We start from the raw sequence: 20,151 nt of genomic DNA on the forward strand, positions 1-20,151 counted from the left end.
GACACAAATAATACATACAAAATTGTACTTGTATAGGATACGTGTAGTTGTGGAACTCCATTTTATTTACTTTAAACATTGGATGATGTGATTCTTTTCTCTAATACAGAGGACGCTGAACTGAGAACTGAGCCTGCTAGCGAGCAAGCTAGCTAACTAGCAAGCCAGCCGGCCACTAAATTACTCAAGTTAACAACTTAATGTTTCATTTACACACTCTTATCACAGTTTAGAAAAGCACAGCGCTCTCGCCATATTAGTATGTTCAATTCATTTTCAGTAACCAGTGTGTAACATGAAAGCATGTTGGGTGGAATTAGCAAGCAAGGTAATTAACTATTCATCAAGCTACCAAACAAGCTCAAGTAACTACATGACTGCTAACATAGTGGACTCGTGAAAAAATACATAATTTCTTTTGTCATGACTAATTTATTAATGACTCGGCATCATCTGTATTAGAGACAAGAATTATTTCATCCCAGTCCCATCGGACTTCTGTGTATGCTAAACTTTGGCAGGTAAAGTCAAGGGAGAAAACCATAGACAGTATATAATGGACCAACAGATCCCGTTGCTCTGGACGGAGACCAGTGAAGGATATTAGAAGCACTTTTCCGGTGAGCGCTGAGCGTTACTGCGCAGCCTCCAACTGAGAGAGACGACGTGAGCAACCTGTCTGAAAGTTGTAAGTCTTCTGGTAGCTGTGCCGAGAGAAATCGTAAGCGTAATTATATGTAAGGAGATAACATAGGCACAGGCTAATTATTGCTAACTAAAGTGCTAGTTAACATTAGTAATTAAACTTAAACAGCTAATGTAAGGCAAAACTGCCTGCGAGCTTCTCCTGTACTATACGGTAATTTCTCTACTTTGCGACAGTAAGTCGCGTGGTTATGACACAATTGTTTTTATAAAAGCATCTGCTACGGAGCCATAACATGTGGTACAAGGTAATGGAGCCTTTTATACGTTGTCATGTTTCTTTAGAAATAAACAACGGACAAATAGAGTCTTTAAACGCTTCAGATGTAAAGTTATTCACTGTCAAAGTGACGTCAAAATGAATGGCAGTCAATGGGATGCTAACGGGGGGTGAGTGCTTTTTAGCATCAAAATAGCCTTTAATAGACAGGACAGCTGTAGACAGGAAAGGGGGGGAGATGAATGAAATCAGAACCTCTAGTTTGACAGCATTATTTAGCACTAAACATTATTATAATGAATCCAATGGGGATAGGGTCCTAGGTCCTAAAAGCAAAGTGTTACCAGACTATTTAAAAAGAAAAGAAAGAAAACGACGACACCATGAGCGGTTACATTGGCAATACATATTTTTAATTGATGAAGTATCAAAAACAAAAGTTGACCGATCACAAAGATGGAAGTACACATTGGTGGCAGCAGTGCATTTGTACCTTACAGCCTACGGTTTATTCATTCGGGCTATATGATGCTCCAACAGTCGAGCAGCTACAGAGAAAAACAAAACAAAAACTTCCCCCAGTAGAAGTAGGCACTATAGAATATAGAACTCAGTGCTTAAAAGCTATCTAGCCATGACCAGCAACGGGACAATGAACAACCACAAAAAACAACACATGAACACACGCAGACGCCTGCGTCCCTTTAACCGTGTGACTCTCAAGTTCTTTGCTTTCATAAGACACACGACAAACAATATTAAAACCTTCTTCTACCATGCAAACATAATATATAAAACTTCAGTCCTCGTTGTGACCGTGATGTGCTGTTCATACAAATTATTACTCTTCCATTGTGAACTGAAAACATTTCCTATTAGCGACAAAAACCTTTGAGATAACCTTAGACGCTAAAGATGCTAACATGATGTTCTCTTTTCACATAGTGACAATTATTGAAATACTGATGAGCAGAGTTTCCCTTTTGACGTATTGCTGAATTGCAATGACTGAGGGAGAAGAGAGTTTCAGTGTCTTGCTCGCAGATGATTGGCTGTTGATGGACACTTTAGATTGATGCTTCGATTAGTTATTGACAAGAAAATAGCCTCTTAACTCTCGTTAATTATGCTCCATCAGTTTCTGTTTGTGTGCAATACACCACACTTCTCTGGAAGGATGATTTCACTCTGAAGCAAACAGGTCACAGAGAGGCAAAAGGGGGGAGTGGAAGAAGGGAGAAATATTTGGCAGTGAGTTGAAGTCTGGATACTTATAAAGTTAATAACACAGTATAACATTACATCATCTTGCATAACTCAGAGTTAGGCGTGTTAAAGGACCAGCCGAAAGCTGATGCAACACTTCTGATACCTAGCTAATGATATCTAGTGAACACAACTTCCAAACCAAATCTTAATAATAAAAATACAATTTTTTTTCTTTTTTTTTTTTTTAGAAAATAACAATCTTTGTTTTGCCCTGTCCAAGACCAAAGGAGGCATCTGGTGTTTACATACAGTAGCACAGAGTTAATGCACAGCCGATAAGAATATACGAGATTTTAGGTAGAAAACAAACACTTCTACTCGTGGAGCTTCACCGTCACAGAAGATGTATAAAAGCAACACTAGCTATGTTTACCTTAAGATGGAACGCAGTGATAAATACTTGTGTACGTGTGAAATTATATAAATAATTTTTTTCTGGGGTCAATTTTGCTTGACATCAAATTTCAAATTGTTAAGAATAGTAAGGTATCATCTGCATATATGCGTATATTGTATTTTTTTACTATGCTTTTTCAGTAAGTGCAGAATTATAAACCCTGCCTGCAAAGTACATTTCCCTTTTGTAACTGCTACTTCTGCCCTAATAGCAGACAACCTGACTTTTCTGAGATGTTAGCTCTTAAAGGTTAGCTCTTAAATATGAGGCCATTAAAAAAAGAAAAAAGAATTCTACAGCCAGCATAGGTCCTGAGTGGTTAGTAGTAGCAGCAAATTTAGTAGTTCATGTTAGGGCTGGGCAATATATCAATATCATATCAATATCATGATATGAGACTAGATAGGTTGTTAGATTTTGGAAATTGTAAGATCGTAATATTACAAAAGTATTTAATTTTTCTGGTTTTACAGACTGCATTACAGTAAAGTGATGTCATTTTCTGCACTTACCAGACTGTTCTAACTGTTCTTTTATTTGCCTTTAACCACATTGTCATTATATGCATATTACTAATGATTATTTTTCACAAATCTCTGTGTAAACATTTTGTCAACCCTGCAATATCGATATCGAGGTATTTGGTCAAAAATGTTGTGATATTTGATTTTCTCCATATCGCCCAGCCCTAGTTTTTGTTGTACAAGCAGACAGGGTTGAAACGGCAATGACAAATCATACAGTAGTTATTTAATAAATATACTTTTTTTATACACTGAGCACAAACAATGTCTTCTTTTTAAAGTCAGTGACTCAAACACACTCGGTACACACTCACACGGTCAATCTGCGTCTACTTTCTTTGAGGGTGAACTTTTAAATGATGTGCCTTGATCACCTTGAAATCACGCTCTGCTTTGGTACAAAAATCGGACTGTCATCTATTCAAAAAATACCAGTAAATAAAAAAAAAAGGGTCTGTTTTGTGTTTTAGTGCTTTGGCATCTGTCCTTGGCCTTGACGGTTTGTAATGTTCAAAAAATATGAAATAAACATAATGCATGTCAAGGTGCTGTCATGTACATCGTGTCCAATCAGCAGCTACAGTTTCATGGAGAGGGAGGTGATGAGGTCACTTTGTGCCTCTCTCTCTCTCTCTCTCTCTCTCTTTCTATCTCTCTCTCTAGCAGCTTTGTGAACAGTGAATGAGACTGAGGAGTCATCCGAATGGCGTTTACGATATGTCATTCTGTCATTCTTAGCTCGTCTATGTGGAGGCTCCAACCAGCCTCTCGAAAGCAGGATGGAGGCATCGCAAGTCTTTGAAAAGTAGCAGAGACACCACCGGTGGCTCATAGGTGACCGGGACAGTGAATGTGGTCGAGGGTCAGACGCCCTCCGTCCAGAGGCGCTAACGTGGAGACGGATTGAGACGAGGAGGTGGATGTGATGGAGGTGGTGAGGTCGTGCAGTTGTAAGGTGCTCTCCTTGATGTGTTGGATGAAGAGGTTCCTCTCGTCCTCGGGCGTTTGGCCGTTTTGGGCTCGGACGATGCAGGTCGGCCGGTGCAGGTTGAGCATGTAGACCAGCTGCTGCTTCTGCTGCTTCAGCTCCTCGATCTGAGCCTTCAGGTCGGCGTTGACAGTCTCCAGTTTCTCAGACTCCTGCAGAACAAAGAGAAAGAGAGAAGGAAGAATCAATTCATGCTGCACTTTTATGTTGGATGTAAAAGCTTTGTACTTTAGCCGGAAATGTTAAAAATCACCACAAATTGTAGAGCAAGAGCAAAAAATACAGAAGCATATCTGTACAGGAGCAGCAAAGTGCTTTAGAAAAGATTAAAAAAAAAGCTAAACTTAACCAACCATAGATGAGTTCTACATTAGGGCAGCACGATATGATGAAAATATCTAATTGCGATAATTTTGACTGATATTGCGATTGCGATAACTCACGATATTGGAGGGAATTATCATTTTCGTTAAAAAAGATTAAAAAGATTATAGTGTCATTTTTGCGAGGATCTGTAGTATATATTTTTTTTAAACAAGTATTTGATGATGATTAAATTGATGGAGGTTGAAAATTACCTGCTGCAGAGTCTCAGTCTTCTCCTTCTTCTTGTTGCGGCATTTGGCAGCCGCGATCTTGTTCCTCTCTCTCCGTCTCTTCCTCCTCTCGTGCTCCTGAGGTGTGATCTGAGAACCAGAGAGAAATATAAACTGTCAGTATTTCACCCCTAATAAAAACCTACATACTCATATAGAAAACACACTTCATAGTTGGGCTGGGACGATATGCTTTTGTCCCGATTCGATTCTTTACAAAAACAATAAAACTAAAGTTGTATGATACACTTTTAGAGTTATTTTATTCTCCAGTTTGACAGTCAGTCATAACGGAAAAAGAACATAAACTACTCTAAAGTAGATTTTTCTTCGGGGCTAAATTACGTGGTATCGGATCAGTGCATAAACTCCAGTTCTTTCCGATACCGATACCAGCGTTTTAGGCAGGATCGGAGGCTTCGGAATCAGAACATTTCTAAAAGCTAAAAAAAACAGCTGTAGTTTCCCTCTGCCTTACCTCTCTCCTGACTCCAGATCCGCAGGCGTGGTGCTCCGAGGCTCGGTCCGAGCTGGAGCTGGCGCCGTCCGAGCTGATGTCTGCGCTGAGCCCGTTGGACTGACGCTTGGTCTGGATGGCCAGCCGCAGCTCCTCTTTCACCAGCGGGGTGAAGTTGGTGAAGTCGTCCAGGGTGAGCGTGCCCGGCGGCGACAGGCAGGGCACCATGGCCGAGCAGCTGATGTCAGCCAGCGAGGGACCCGAGTGCTGCAGCATCATTCTGGAAACACAAGAGTCAGAGATTATCAGCACGGCAGATATTGTCAGTTTGTTCTAAGTCAGGGGTCTTCAACGTTTAAGACAAGGACTCATTAACTGAAAGAGAGACAGCGCAGGGACCCCCTACTACATATATACTTTACATACCGTTTTAGTGCATAGAATACTAAGCTATTAAAATAATAATTGTCGGCATGATTTTATAAGTTACAGACATGTGGCTCAGTGAATCCTCACGATGAACTGTAGCTATGGATGGCTACCTTACCTATAGGTCAGTAAGCCTATCATCAGTGGGGATTTAGATTTGCTAATAATATATGATATGACATTTTATATTTTTTTAAACTTTCGAAGATTAACAATAATTTCGAGGCTCCCCCTGCAGTGACTCTGAGGACCCCCTATAGGGGTCCTGGACCCCCTGTTGAAGATCCCTGATCTGGGTAGACATAATAATAATAATAACATCTTATGAAGCCATATTCTTTTCTGTGTTGTTGTTGTTGTTGTTTTGCTGTCGTCTTTTGTAATTTGACTCGATGGCATAAATAAAGGTTGAATTAATGAATTATTATCATGTTAGTGGCTGTCACCCAGGTCTTGTCAGTGTACTCTAGGTAGACATTTAAAAAAAGATATATATATATATATATATATATATATATATATATATATATATATATATATATAAAATATATATATATATATACACATACATATATATATTACAGCTACAAATAATACAATTTACATACATATTATGTATTATATCCAAGATTGCTTTATGAAAAAGTTCACTGAAAAGTCTATAAAGATATTATAATGATAACATAAAGGATTAAAAACACAATAAAACAAGTCAGTGTTTTCCTTAATATGAAGTACAGCACAAACTAAGTTACTTATAGCCTATTATAGGTGATTCATTTAGAAACTATGGAGAGATTAGAGAGAGGTTTGTTTTTCTTGCTGCGTAATACTGATCTCAAAAATTATACAAACAAAAAGTTGTTGCTTGTGTTTAAGTGCCAAGATAGCATGCAGATCTGAAGCCATCATTTATGGCCACAGAGGCCAATGTGCTTTAGTGGAGAAACAAATATTTGCCTTTTGTCAGAACCGCCAAAGACAATTAAAGAGAATCATTAATACTGTAGGTGTGAATGTGTTATCTAATCAGAGGAGTGAGTCATGGAGAATTTTTGACTGACAGCTTGATAAGATAATTATGTTCTTATCAGCTCTTGGAGACCAAAACAAACGCATTCATATAGAACGGCATTCAAATAAAACTTATTCTCCCTATAATATCTCCAAAAGGGTCTCAACGCGCTGATTCGCAGTTGTCAGTTATTTTCCATAACATGTCTCAGGTTCTGATATATATTTGTGGTTAGGCTATCATTTACAAGATTTGTCGGAGAATGAATAAGTTATCAACAAAAAAAGAGCGAAATCAACTTCCAAAACCTACATCCTGACAAAAAGCTCAACTAGATCTTCCATGTTTTCGAAGTTATCATAATGCTTAAACAATGACCGAGCAGAAGAAACCACATCAGAGTAAAATCTCTCAAAAAAGTGTTATAAATAATAATAAAAAAATAATAATAAAAAAACGCTTTACAATCACAAATCATTGCTGAAATTTGAGCCAGAATATACATTAATAATGAATAAGTCAATGTGTATAATAGCCTAGAAGCCCGTTTAGAAGTTGTAAACAGTCCCGGGACAGCGCCGGGACTTCTCTGCTCTACAAACCGGAGCAACGACCGTCAACAACAGCGCTCTTCTCCCAATGAAAGAAGAAGAAAAAACCTCCCAAAAAAGGAATAAAAGTCCAACCAACCTGTTGAAGCTTCGGGTGACAGGGTTCAGATGAAGTAGACGCCGAGAGAAAACAACCTCTTCTAGTCGTTTCACTCTCTCTCTCTCTCTCTGTGTGTGTGTGTGTGTGAGTCTCTCGCTTCCTTGTTGCTGCGTAATGATAAAGTTGCGCTTGTGGCCCGCTGCGTTGCATCACCCGCTTATATGGTGGCTGAACGGCATGGACGGAGGCGTGGCGTGGTGACGCAAGCAGGAATGTTACTAGAGAAGGGAGGGGGGGGGGAGGGGGGGGGGGGAGGGAGCACAGGGGTGACGTCATCCTATTTATAGAAAGATTATCCTGCGATGATGCAATCGAGCAACCTCCGAGGTGCTCTGCCATAACAGGGCAGGCTTCCCCCGCCCCCTCCCTTTTTTTTGCTCTCTTTTTTTCCCTTATTTCCTTCCTTCCTTCCTTCCTCCATCTCTTCACATTCTTTTCCTCACTCCTTTCTTTTTAGATCCCGGCATCATTGCCATGCCCCTTCTTTCTGGTCCATTTATTTAGTTTCACCCTCTTTCTATGTCATTTACTCCTTTCTTTTTTTCTCTCTCTCTCTTCCTCATTGTCTCCCCTATATACCCCCTTCTCTCTCTCCCCCCCCTCCTCTTTCTCTCTTTTCCTTCCTTCCTTCTTTCCTCCATCTCATTCTCCTCACAGTCTTTTCCTCGCAGTCTTTTATTCTTTTCGTCTCCCGGTTTCTTCCTCTTCTACTTAGATCCCACCATCATTGCCATGCCCCTTCTTTCACTTTTGTTTCTTTCATGTCATCCTCTTCCTCCTTTTTTTTCTCTCTCTCTCTACCCCCGTTATTTTCCAGTTCTCCCCTATCTACCCCCTTGTCTCCTTTCCTTTTCCTCTTTCCATCCCTTGACCCCCCCTCCCTTTTATTTTTCCCTTTCATTTCTTTAGTTTCCTATTCCTTCCCCTCTCTTTATTTCCTTTACCATCCATCCTTGTATCCTTCTTCCTTGTTATTCCGTCCCCCCTTTTCCCAACTCCTCCCCCCATCCCATACAGTCCCTCGTCCCCACCTCTCCTTTTCCATCCCTCCATCATTCTAGAATCATCCATTCCATCATTGTGTCACCACTGTTTTTCTCTTTGCCTCTTCATCGTTTTTTCTGTTACTGATCTCTTCTCCTTCCTCCTCCTTTCTTTTTTCGTCCTCCCCCATTCCCACCCCTTTCATTCTCTCTCTGCTCCTTTCCTTCCTCCTTCATTTTCTTCTAACTTTTACACCTTTCCTTCCATTTCTCCATCAGGCCACTTGCTCTCTTTCCCTCTTCCTATTTTTTCTTTCATTCATTCATTTCACCCCCTCTTCTCTCTTCTCTTCCTTCCACTGTCTTCCTTTCATGTCCGTCCCTCTCCCCGTTTCTCTGCTCGGTTTTTTTTCTCTCTCCCCAATCGTCTTCCTCTCCGAAGTTTCTTTCTTTTCTGTCCCTCTCCTCCATCTTTCCTCCTCCCCTTCTCATCCCTCTTCTTTCTCTCGCAGTATCTCAGTATTTCTTCCTCACTCCATCCTCTCTTTCCTCCCCTCTTCTCCCTAAAAATTTGAGGAATAAATTTCTTCTTCTTCTTCAACATTCAAAAAGGTGAATAAACCTTATGAACATACACTCATACACACACACATACATAAATATACATACATACACACACACACACACACATCCACAAACACACACACAAACACACACACACACACACACACATACATCCACAAACACACACACACACATACATACACACACCTACACACATACATACACGCACATACACCCATACATACATACATGCAAACACACACACACACACATACATCCCATACACACACACACACACACACACACACACACACACATATACATACATACATATATACATACACACACACACACATACATACACACAAACACACACACACAACTATTTAACATTAAGAAGGAAAAAAGAGGCTGAATGTTAGTGCATAAACAAGTCCTAACTCTTCTCCCTCTTCCTCTTCTCCGCGTCTTGACGCTGACGTGGACTTCCATTCCAGTCATTCCACACCAACGAGTGAAAAACGCTGTCCGAGCTGAGTGACACCCATCGGTTATTTATTCTGTGGTGACATCTCATCAGCCGAGCTAGAAAACTGGGTGGTTGGACGGAGAGACGGGTGATCGGCTCGCTTTCCTTCGTACAGCTGATTTCATGAAGTCAATTTAGTTTATCAGGGTGACATGATCTCTCCAAAGGAGCGAAGTGATCCTGAAGATCGGCTGGCAGGTAGGTATACGTTTACAGTTTTTCTTGATTGCTTTGACCTGCTTAAAGAAACTGGGATCCACTCGGTTCCATCACTGTCTCAGCAGAGCAGAAGACACCTCTTGCAAATGTGTTAACCCTTTCTCATTGGATTGACACATTTTCTCCACGCTTTTGCAGAACAGTTAACACGGATGTCATTCAAGCAGTCCAAACTCCATTGTTTTAGCTATGGTAACCAAACAGAAACCATCTGTTCCTAACTATTAGAAACTACCTACATCAGTATGACATCACTGAAGCACCTGTTTGACACTCCTTGACACAAATCAAGTATCAAGTATCAATAGTGGCTATTTTTTATACTCTACAGTAATAGATGTTTATACTTTACTGTAATATATTTTATTTTTATTTTCTTAATTTCTTATACTCTAATAGATTTTATTTTGGTTTGGTTTACATGTATTTTGTGTAATATTTACAGTATTTCAGTTTTCAGCCACAGTTTGAAAATAAGAATCAATGGAATCAATAAAATTTGCATCAAATCATTTCTGATTCTGGATCCAATTCTTGGCAAGAAGGCAAATTTGACAACAAATGGCACTGGCATGAAAGCTCCGTACAGTAATAGGCTACAATGACAAGCAATGGTGCACTGATTCGCACTGATTGCTCTATTTTGTATTTTGTTGTCCACTGTGTAATGGTTGATTGGAAGAGCTCATACACTTGTTTGCAAGTTGTGTTGTTTGAATGCAAAATTTGCTTTTGTTGCATATTTTAAATGTTTTGGCACGGTTAGAGCCTTTTGCAAACAAAATGCTTCATTTTGACCATGAGTGCCACTGTTTCGGCCTGTGTGTTAACTCTTTTGAAAATGTGGAGTTTGAGTTGACTGCTGTATCAAAGCAATCAAGAAAAACTGTAATTCAGGATCTGGCGTGGTTTGAAGCGTGTTGTCGCAGCCCGGTGGCTTTACTGTGATCTACAGCTCCTCTTCGTCTCTTAATTGGTCTTCATTTGTTGATCTTGTTTACTCACCTGCTGAGACAGATGGGGGATTTTCTGAGAGGGGCAGTGAGTAGTTGCTACCGAAAAAATTACAGATGTTCCGATACCGATACCAGTATCGGCAAAGCGTGGTGGTTATGACCAATGCCTTTGGTGTGGGAGATCTGGGTTCGATTCCCACTGCGATACATCAACCAATGTGTCCCTAAGCAAGGCACTTAACCCATAGCTGTTCCAGAGGCGTTTGAAGAAAAGCATCAGCTAAATAACATGTAACCTAATGTAAACCCCCTCCGATACTGCCTAAAATGCTGGTATCAGTATCGGAAAGTAGTGGAGTTTATGTACCGATCGGATATCAGGTAATTTAGGGGGTTGAGATTTCTAACTGTCTAGGGAGGTCCCGGAACAGGTATGCACATATTGAGGAAAGCGACAAAAACATTGAAAAGATTGTTTTAAATAAACTAAAAAATAAAAAAAAGAGAGACAAAAACCTTGGGGGAAGAAATGCAACAAAATGTCCAAAAAAGCAACAGAAAATCCCCAGAATGGATTATTGAGGGGGATTTTAACACCCCTCCCCCCCATCACCCCTGTGAATTAAGCCTATGGGTTAAATCCCCCATTGCAGCTGGTAGGCTTCTGGGTTTTCCAGGCTTCTGCATGGTTGGCCATTATCTTCTTCTTTGACAATATGGCTTCAGAGTTATTAATATTTTTGCTGGATATTGGTTTGTCAGGCTCTTGACAGTGCTTCAATGTGTTTTTTTTTTTTTTGCATTTGCTTTGGGATTCTTTAAATAGTGCTTGTGCGGACGTGATTTTTGAGGGAAAAAAAAACATGTTTACAAAAATGCATGTGGACCGGTCTTATGAAATATAAACTGCCAAAAGAATAATCTTTTGTTGAAAGAAAAAAAAAAGTGGTTTTATCCTTCGTATAGAACAGCAACTTCGCTTAACTTGAATTTATGTGTTGGTTACAGAATTCAAACCGTTTTCACCCTCGGGGAAAAAGCTCAGTTCATCCATACGCTGAATATGTTACAATAAACATTTTGTTTAACAAAAATATGCCTAAAATATGCTCCAAAATCTGTGGCTGCACCATCTCTTTTCTGTTCTTTTTGAACAAACAAGCTTCAAACTCTTCACCACTCTTCCAGCTTCAAAAGAACTAGTAAACCACCGGCTGGTATTACTATATTTTATGAGTACATTGAGCTCTTTCCTCCTCTGCCTTCCCCTTCTTTCGTTCTTTTCCTTCCTCATCATCCATTTCTTGTCATTTCCCGCTCAAAAGCCTCCGGCTGTGGTAATCTCGAAACTTCCAGTTTCGTCTGTCTACAACCAAAAAGTTCAACTTTCACTTTCGCTAAATCCAGTCTTTCTCAGTAGCAATGTTGCATAAAGAGTTGGCTAGGAATTGTGAAATGTCAAAATCAACCCTGCATATGTTGGTGTAATGTGGGGTCACGGCTTTACTTGAAATGAATTGCACAAGAGGAAATATGACTTGCAGCAGGACTGATGTTGAAACTTCCAGCTATCTATGTAGTGTGTGTGCGTGCGTGTGTGTGTGTGTGTGTGTGTGTGTTTTTATCCACCGTGGACCATGCCTTGTTTCTGGAGAAGCCTTGACTAAGTTCTGAAAACACCTCCATGATATCTTCCCATCAGGAAAGCCTTCGCATTGTGTGTGTGTGGTTGTGTTTGTATGTGTGAGAGTGTACCTGTTTTACTATATTCGTGGGGTCCAAAAACCAGAGAATACAGTATACTTGTGGGGTCTGCACAGCCTTGTTGGGCCAAAATGCTGGACCCCTCAAGGTTAAAGGGCTGTTTGAGGGTTAAGACTTGGTTTTAGGATTAGGGTTAGAATTAGGTTATGGTTAAGGTTAGGGTAAGGGTCAAGGTTAGGCATTTAGTGGTGATGGTTAAGGTTAGGGTAAGGGGCTAGGGAATGCATTATGTCAATGATGGATCCCCACAAAGATAGTAAAACAAAATAATGTGTGTGTGTCTGTGTATTTTTATCCACCCTGGACCATGCCTTGTTTCCAAAGAAGCCTTGACTAAGTTCTGAAAACACCTCCATGATATCTTCCCATTATGGAAAGCCTTCACATTGCGTGTGTGTGCATGCGTGCATGCATGCATGCGTGCGTGCGTGCGTCTGTATGTGTCTGTGTGTTTTTATTCACCCTGGACCATGCCTTGTTTCCGGAGAAGCCTTGATTAAGTTCTGAAAACACCTCCATGATATCTTCCCATTATGGAAAGCCTTTGTGTGTGTGTGTGTGTGTGTGTGTGTGTTTGTGTAACTGGGATGCCATGGTGCTTAAGAGCCTACAATAATAAGCCATAAAACAGTTAATATTTAAACTAACAGTGTTGAGATATACAGCCAGCCTTACAGAGTGGAAACCCTTACGCAAACACAAAATATGAGATAGTTTCCATTTTCGTTTGTGTAACTGAACCTAAGGGAGGATCCTCGACCCAGATTTCATCTTATCTCTCTGCCCTCAGCCCTTTAACCTCAAACTGGGATTGTGAAGCCAACAACAGTTTAACTGGAGTGTTTTTAAGGTGCAATTGTAAGGTATAGTTATGCAGAAATAACGTCATTCAAAAGATTAAAAAAAAGACCTTTTGGAATTTTAGGCACGCAAACATTTTATAATTAACTAGACACCACACGTTGCAGGTGTCGTGTGTCTGAGCCTCAGTCAAAGCAGTTGCTGGCGACCGACATGTATTAACAACCATTGATAGCCTTCCCACGTGTCCCTTTCTGTCTGCTAAATATGGTCACAACATATACATATGTGACAGTATGTCAGAGCTCACAGAGCAGGAGCTCCACTTCATGTTTTCAGTTCTGATTTTCTTCTGCTTTTGATTCGTGTGAAACTGCGTCAGGCGTGTGTGTGTGTGTGTGTGTGTGTGTGTGTGTGTGTGTGTGTGTGTGGGAAATGATGTAGAGTACTGACGGATACAACAACCAGATCTCACAGAATTCTGTGAAATGAACACTGCCCCTTAAGTCAGTGGTTCCCAACCTTTTTTCCTTGGCGCCAAGGAACAAAAATATATAGTTTTTATACAGACTTTTGTATACATTATATATTCTAGTGTATTATCATAATTATACAACCTTATACAACCTCAAACCAGATAAAGACTTGCGCACCCCCTGTGATCTTTGCCGCCCCCCTGATGGGTCCCCGGACCCCAGGTTGGGAACCACTGCCTAAGTTAAGGAAAAGGTTGTGGGTGGGTTTACGTTTCCATTACATGCGGGACAACAACGGGACGATTGGGTTTAAGAAAAGAAGAACGGGATGGTTGGGTTTGGGAAAAGAAGAACGGGACAGTTATGGTTGGGTTTAGGAAAAGAAGAACGGGACAGTTATGGTTGGGTTTAGGAAAAGAAGAACGGGACAGTTATGGTTGGGTTTAGGAAAAGAAGAACGGGACAGTTATGGTTGGGTTTAGGAAAAGAAGAACGGGACAGTTATGGTTGGGTTTAGGAAAAGAAGAACGGGATGGTTGGGTTTGGGAAAAGAAGAACGGGACAGTTATGGTTGGGTTTAGGAAAAGAAGAACGGGACAGTTATGGTTGGGTTTAGGAAAAGAAGAACGGGATGGTTGGGTTTGGGAAAAGAAGAACGGGACAGTTATGGTTGGGTTTGGGAAACGTGACACACGGGACACGATCCCCGGTCTCCTGGTTGTACGTGCTGTGTTGTTGAATGAAACATTCTGGAGGAGGCAGCGTGTATGCGGCCATCTTTGTTGTAACCAAATTCAACCCAAGCGCTCTTTTGGTGATGTGGTTGATTACATTTCTGTCCGTCATCGTATAAAGCCCGCCCTGACCAATTTTGATTGGTCCGAACAGCTCTGGTTGGAGCATAGTTGCTCCACAATGGATCAAGTCCAGACCAAACTTGCCGACCTTAGATGTTGTGGGCGGGGCTAAGTTCGGCTGGCATCCAGGCTAGATAAGACCCAATCAGGCGGCAAAACATCGGCGTCAGTGTCGGTGTTGCCAACGGTCTCCGTTGAGACTGCAACAACAACCCCGCAGATTCCAAACCAAAACGGGGTGAGAAGTGTTTTCAAATGTCTCCGGTTTAGGGGCTCAGAAACACCCAGAGCAGTGTGAATCCGAGGTATAAACATAGCAAAAAGATATTCATTTTTAAATCAAAATGTCTAAGTGCCTTGAGGCTGGAAACCTCTTTTGCATCAGAGGCCTTGTCAAAGACATCAGCACCAAATGTGGCAGACAAAACAGATGACAAATTATAGAATACACCAATTAACAAACATTTACCATGGAAATGACAACAGAAAACAGAACTGTCTCTCTCTCTCTCTCTCTCTCTCTCTCTCTCTCTCTCTCTCTCTCTCTCTCTCTCTCTCTCTCTCTCAGCAGGCAGACAGTGTTGAAAGGTTTAAGAGGGCAGTGTGGTATCCAGATTGATGCTGCGATGTGAAGTCATCGCTGACCCTGTTGACTATTAATACCGTATGATCGGAGCGCTAACCCGCCGGCTAAATATCACATTCTCTATTTTTATATTTGAAGGGTTTCTTAGCGAGCTCTGTGTGTTCACACCCACCAAACTCCTGTGTTTGTTTGCCAAGATTTCAAAAAACTAAAAACAGATGGTTGTCATATTATTTTGACATTATTTATGTAGTCATAGAATAGAATAGAATGCCTTTTATCGTCACTATACACATGTACAATGAGATTAATAGCAACTCCTCTTCCAGTGCCAACATGTACGTAAAAAACATAACATGGAATATGTAGTGCAAAAAAGAGGGGTACGGTGCACAGTTCTGAGACGCTATAAACATATACAAAAAAAGAATATGGTTTTATATATAGTGTGATATGCAGTGTGGGTTATTGCACATTGTTTGAATATCGCCCAATAGTGGTGATCACATTCAATGAGTAATAGATATTAGACAATGAGAGTAATGATATTGCACAGTATACAGGTTTTGCACAGTAGTGGAATTGCACAGATTATCAATAGTATTAAGAGACTACACTCCTACTCAAAAAGCGATGTTACAAAATATAATTTTAGACATTTACTATACGTGTATTTATTATTTTATTCACACATCACACTACTTCTGTGAAACCTAACACTTTTGTAAACTCATTCCAGGCACCGCAGCAACGTTTTTACACGTTTTCACCTTCACGAGATTTGAGGAATTTCAACTTTTTAGCTTCAGGGCCAAATGATCTCTGGGGATCAGTTATATGGAGATACCCTTAAAAGGAGAAAATTATCATTTTCAAGTTATGTCAGTGTTGCCTAATGTTCAGTAAATCACACATGATGAACAAACTGTAAGAAGCAACATAAAGTCATCTCATTAGCCAAATGTAAGAGACCAACACTACCAGAAACAATCAAAGCCCTGTTTATAATAACCATTGGAGTTGAGTCTGCGGTTTTCTCACTGGTTCTTTTTTTGTCTTTTAAAGTTGTGTTTCCCTCGGGACAAAGAAATCATGTTTTATTGTTTTCTACCAGTTGGGAACCTTGAGTCTTAAATAAACACATTCAATTCAAACTTGGAGGAGACCGCAGGGCAAAAAATAAAAAAACAAAACCACATTGGCTAACCACTGTACTATCACTTTCACCTGCTGCCAGCTGTTATTTGTCTTCATGGACTGCAGAGTGTGTTTTTGGTTTGTGGACTTTCAGCCTACACATGATATCGGAGCGGTTAAGTTTCACTATGAGGGAACAGAATCGGGATACTAGGGAGTTTCTTATAAAGAGAGAAAAAGAGAAAGTGAAAAGAAAAAGGAGCCGTGGGATTGTTTTTATCAATGTGAGCCATAACTGGACAATATTCTGCACTATACATATTTATTTATTCATCACTCTGTGTTACCTCCAACTGTGCAATATGTCATTCCTATTCATCCGCACCTTACTCATCTGTATATCTGTGTTTATATACTGTCTGTTAATATATAAGGGTGTTTATTGTGTAAATACAGTAAGTTTGTTTTATTACTATTATTATAACTAATTCTATTTTTTTATTTCTTATACTTTATGTATATTGTTTTTCCTATGTCTACTTAATGTGTATTTGTGTTATTATTATTATAGACATTTTTTTTGAGCTGCTGTAGCACAAGAACTTCCCCAGTGTGGGATTAATAAAGTTTATCTTATCTTAATCTTATCTTATCTTTATGAGGACATATCACATTGATAGTTGACATTTTATATAGCCTTGTTGTTCGAACTTTATGCCCTTATTAAGTCGCCCTAGCTAGTTTGGAAGCAGCGTGTGCATGTGGTTTCTTTCTTCGACGTTTTTCTGAATGTCTCAACTGTCCCTTTTTTATTCGATTTCTACAGAGACAGCCCACACACAATAATGTGTCAGCTATTTTAACCAAATTGTTTTTGTAATGTGTTTGCAGGTTGCTATAGCGCACTGGTTTTCAAATTTTTTTAACCCAAGGACCCCTTAACTCAGGGGTGTCAAACTCAACTTCACTAAGGGCCACACTGGAAAATGAGAATCACATCAAGGGCCAGACATGTTTAGCTTATTGATAGGCTTTTATTTAATCGAAAAAGTTAAATATATTTGACTGTATTATCGCATGTGTCATATAGTCTTCTCACTTACAGTTTGGTCGACATAAAGTCCTAAAGAAGTCAGGAAAAAGTTCCTCAACCATTATAGAAAAGAAGTGCCCAAAAACGTCGTAAAAAGTGACAATGTTGGAAAAAGTGACAAAAACGTCAGGAAAAAATACAATTTTTTTTGCAGAAGTGCCCAAAAACGTCGTAAAAAGTGACAAAAACGTCAGAAAAAGTGAAAAAACTAGGTGGGCCAAAATGTATTGTGAACCTAAATTGATGTGCGGGCCGGATAATAATCTGCAAGGGGCCGGATTTGGCCCGCGGGCCTTGAGTTTGACACACATGCCTTAACTGAAAGAGAGATGGAGCAGAAACCCCCTACATATGTTTTATACAATTAAGTTGCATATTAAACTGGGCCTAAAATAATATGTGGGTGTCCTAAAGCCTTTATACATCCATTTTTTATGCATATAATACTAAGCTTTTAAAATGATTGTTGCCATGATTTAAAGATGCAGTAGGGGTGTCTAACTGTGTGTCAATCACTGCTCATGCACATGCATTCATTCTCCTTTGTGGGGGAGGGGCTTAGGAGATCGTTTTTGGGCTTTAGCGGAAAGGGGGAAGGGACTGAGAAGTGTTTGATGTAAAAAATGTTTGGCTAAGTCCTGGATCCTCCCAATCCTACCTACGGCACCTTTACTAAATCATGTTTTAATGTTAAACATGTGGCAGAGTGAATCCTTAGGATTAACTGGACCTGTGGATGGCTACCTCTTGGCGTTTTTCCATCACGTGGTACCTGCTCGACTCGCCTCGACTCTACTCGCCTTTTTTGGTTTTCCATTATGAAAAAAACAGGTCCTTTTTTTTTTAGTATCACCTCCGTCGAGGTTCCGGCCCATATCAGTAAACTTTACATGGCTGGCCCTGGATGTGATTCTCATTTTCCAGTGTGGCCCTTCATGAAATCAAGTTTGACACCCCTGCCCTAGGGGTCCCGGACCCCCCTGTTGAAGATCTCTGCTGTTGTGGACTCATCCAGCCCTCCAGCCACAGAGTCCAGGAAACAAAGGATTGGTTGTTCTACGGTTGTTTCCTGAGACTGCAGTTTTGAAATGTTCGGATGAATGATGAAATAAAAAGGGCTGATAGTGATGATGAGAAGTGTTGTTGGTGAAGAGGAGGATGAGGAGAGGACGCTTCCCGTACACCCTAACCCGGTGTCTGTTTTCCTGGTTCCCTGCTGGTTGCCCGGTAAAGCCACTGAGAGGATGAAGGGCATTATTTCCCGGAAAGGAAGAGGGTGACGTAATCCGCTCCTGCTGAGAATAAAAGAGGAGGAGGAGGAGTAGGAGGAGGAGGAGGAGACATCAACACGATAATCTATATATTTATGCTGCAAAGTTACAAAAATATGAGGCAATTAATTCATTATTTTATAAATCAAATATGATATTAAATCAAAAAAATCCCATTATATAGATGAATATGAAATGAATTATGCTATTTCTTATTATAGCCTATTTAACATTAGTTATTATTTGTGTAGGACATGCATACTTCATAATATATATATATATATATATATATATATATATATATATATATATATATATATAAAAAATAGTATTCATAGGTATTATAAACGGAGTACTTCTAATTCAAGTGTGAATATGAATTAATAATCTGTAATAGTTAGATTTGATCACATTTTAATAAATACATTCAGATCAAAAACAATAACACACCGAAATGAAATGAGGACTCTTTTATATCACCTTTTTTTTTATCTTTTTGGAAATATTTTCTTTCATTTTACTTTCTATTATTTGGGTTGTAAGTGTCCCCCTCCCCCTCTTTTCCTTTAGGTCCAGGTTGCGTCATTCTTTCCGGGAAGCTCTTCCTACTCCTCCTCCTCCTCCTCCTTCTCCTCTTCTTCTTCTTGTCACGGGGGGTCCGGGAAATCTCCCTCCCTATCCCTCTCCCCCTCCCTCCCTCTCTCATTCCCTCTCTCCCTCCCCCAGCATCATGCCACTGAGAAGAGGCGGGTGGATGGATGGATAGATGGATGGATAATGCATTGCATCGCAGCTCATGTTAATGTGGTAAACGCAGCCGGCCGGGATCATTTGCATTTTCGATCGGAGTGATTCACAGCTTTCCGGTAACCCTCTGCGATGCTGAAACGGAGCTGCAAGGCGAGCTGAGGACCGACCGTAACACCGAGAAGAGCTGAGAACACGGCAGCTTTCAGAGAATCCAGTCAACGGTTGACTGTGTTCACATCTCGTCGTGTCTGATGGCCTCACTGCATTAGCAATGAGCCTCTCTGTGCTCGATGAAACCTTAACCCTTGTGTAGTCCAAAAATTTGAAGTTTTTTTATATCAGAAATATGGGTTTCTTTCATCCATTTTGCCCAAAAATAACATGGATGTGTGGAAGCCATAAAACATTCTTCGCAAGTAAAATGAACGATTAATTCCATTGAATGTTGGGTGTTTTATTACATTTAAAAAAAAAAATGACATAAACTGTGATCCACTCAACATCCTCTGATCTTAACAATTAGTCAAAATAATTGAAAAATTAAAGTTCTGTGTTTTTCTTTAAACAAAAAAAATTAAGGTATAAAGTAATATAAATTACGTTCATTGACCATGAAAAAAAAAAAAAAAAAAAAAACGTTGGAAAAGAAGTCACAAAAACGTTTTAAAAAGTGTCAAAAGCAGTGAAAAAACTTCGGAAAAAGCGGCAACAAAAGTTCATTTTTCAATTCAACAAGTTCATGGTCTACGGGAAGACAACACAAGGGTTTAAACCAGGACCTGAATGCTGTTATATATTTCTGGGGCTCCAGCCCCAAAATGTTTTCTCAAAATCCCTGAATAAAATAATAATAA

General features: G+C 40.0%; 1 protein-coding gene across 1 annotated transcript; it reads right to left on the bottom strand.

The window, feature by feature from the left end:
• Positions 1-1,316: 1,316 nt before the first annotated feature.
• On the bottom strand, positions 1,317-7,428 carry atf3 (activating transcription factor 3). The gene is made up of 4 exons (XM_028605104.1): positions 7,291-7,428; positions 5,178-5,436; positions 4,682-4,789; positions 1,317-4,255 (listed from the first exon to the last, which is right to left on the bottom strand). Exons 2-4 carry the CDS (start codon positions 5,433-5,435, stop codon positions 3,944-3,946), a joined length of 678 nt encoding a protein of 225 aa, XP_028460905.1. The 5' UTR covers position 5,436; positions 7,291-7,428; the 3' UTR covers positions 1,317-3,943.
• Positions 7,429-20,151: the final 12,723 nt, after the last annotated feature.

The sequence above is a fragment of the Perca flavescens genome, chromosome 18 (assembly GCF_004354835.1).
Source record: "Perca flavescens isolate YP-PL-M2 chromosome 18, PFLA_1.0, whole genome shotgun sequence".
Lineage (NCBI taxonomy): Eukaryota > Metazoa > Chordata > Actinopteri > Perciformes > Percidae > Perca > Perca flavescens.

Excerpts from the sequence above, each read along its gene's own strand:
- atf3 (XM_028605104.1), bottom strand. The coding sequence starts at position 5,435 with ATGATGCTGCAGCACTCGGGTCCCTCGCTGGCTGACATCAGCTGCTCG. Across the intron at positions 4,790-5,177 it reads GATCTGGAGTCAGGAGAGAG|ATCACACCTCAGGAGCACGA; the intron begins GTAAGGCAGAGG and ends TCTGGTTCTCAG. Across the intron at positions 4,256-4,681 it reads AGACTGAGACTCTGCAGCAG|GAGTCTGAGAAACTGGAGAC; the intron begins GTAATTTTCAAC and ends TTTGTTCTGCAG.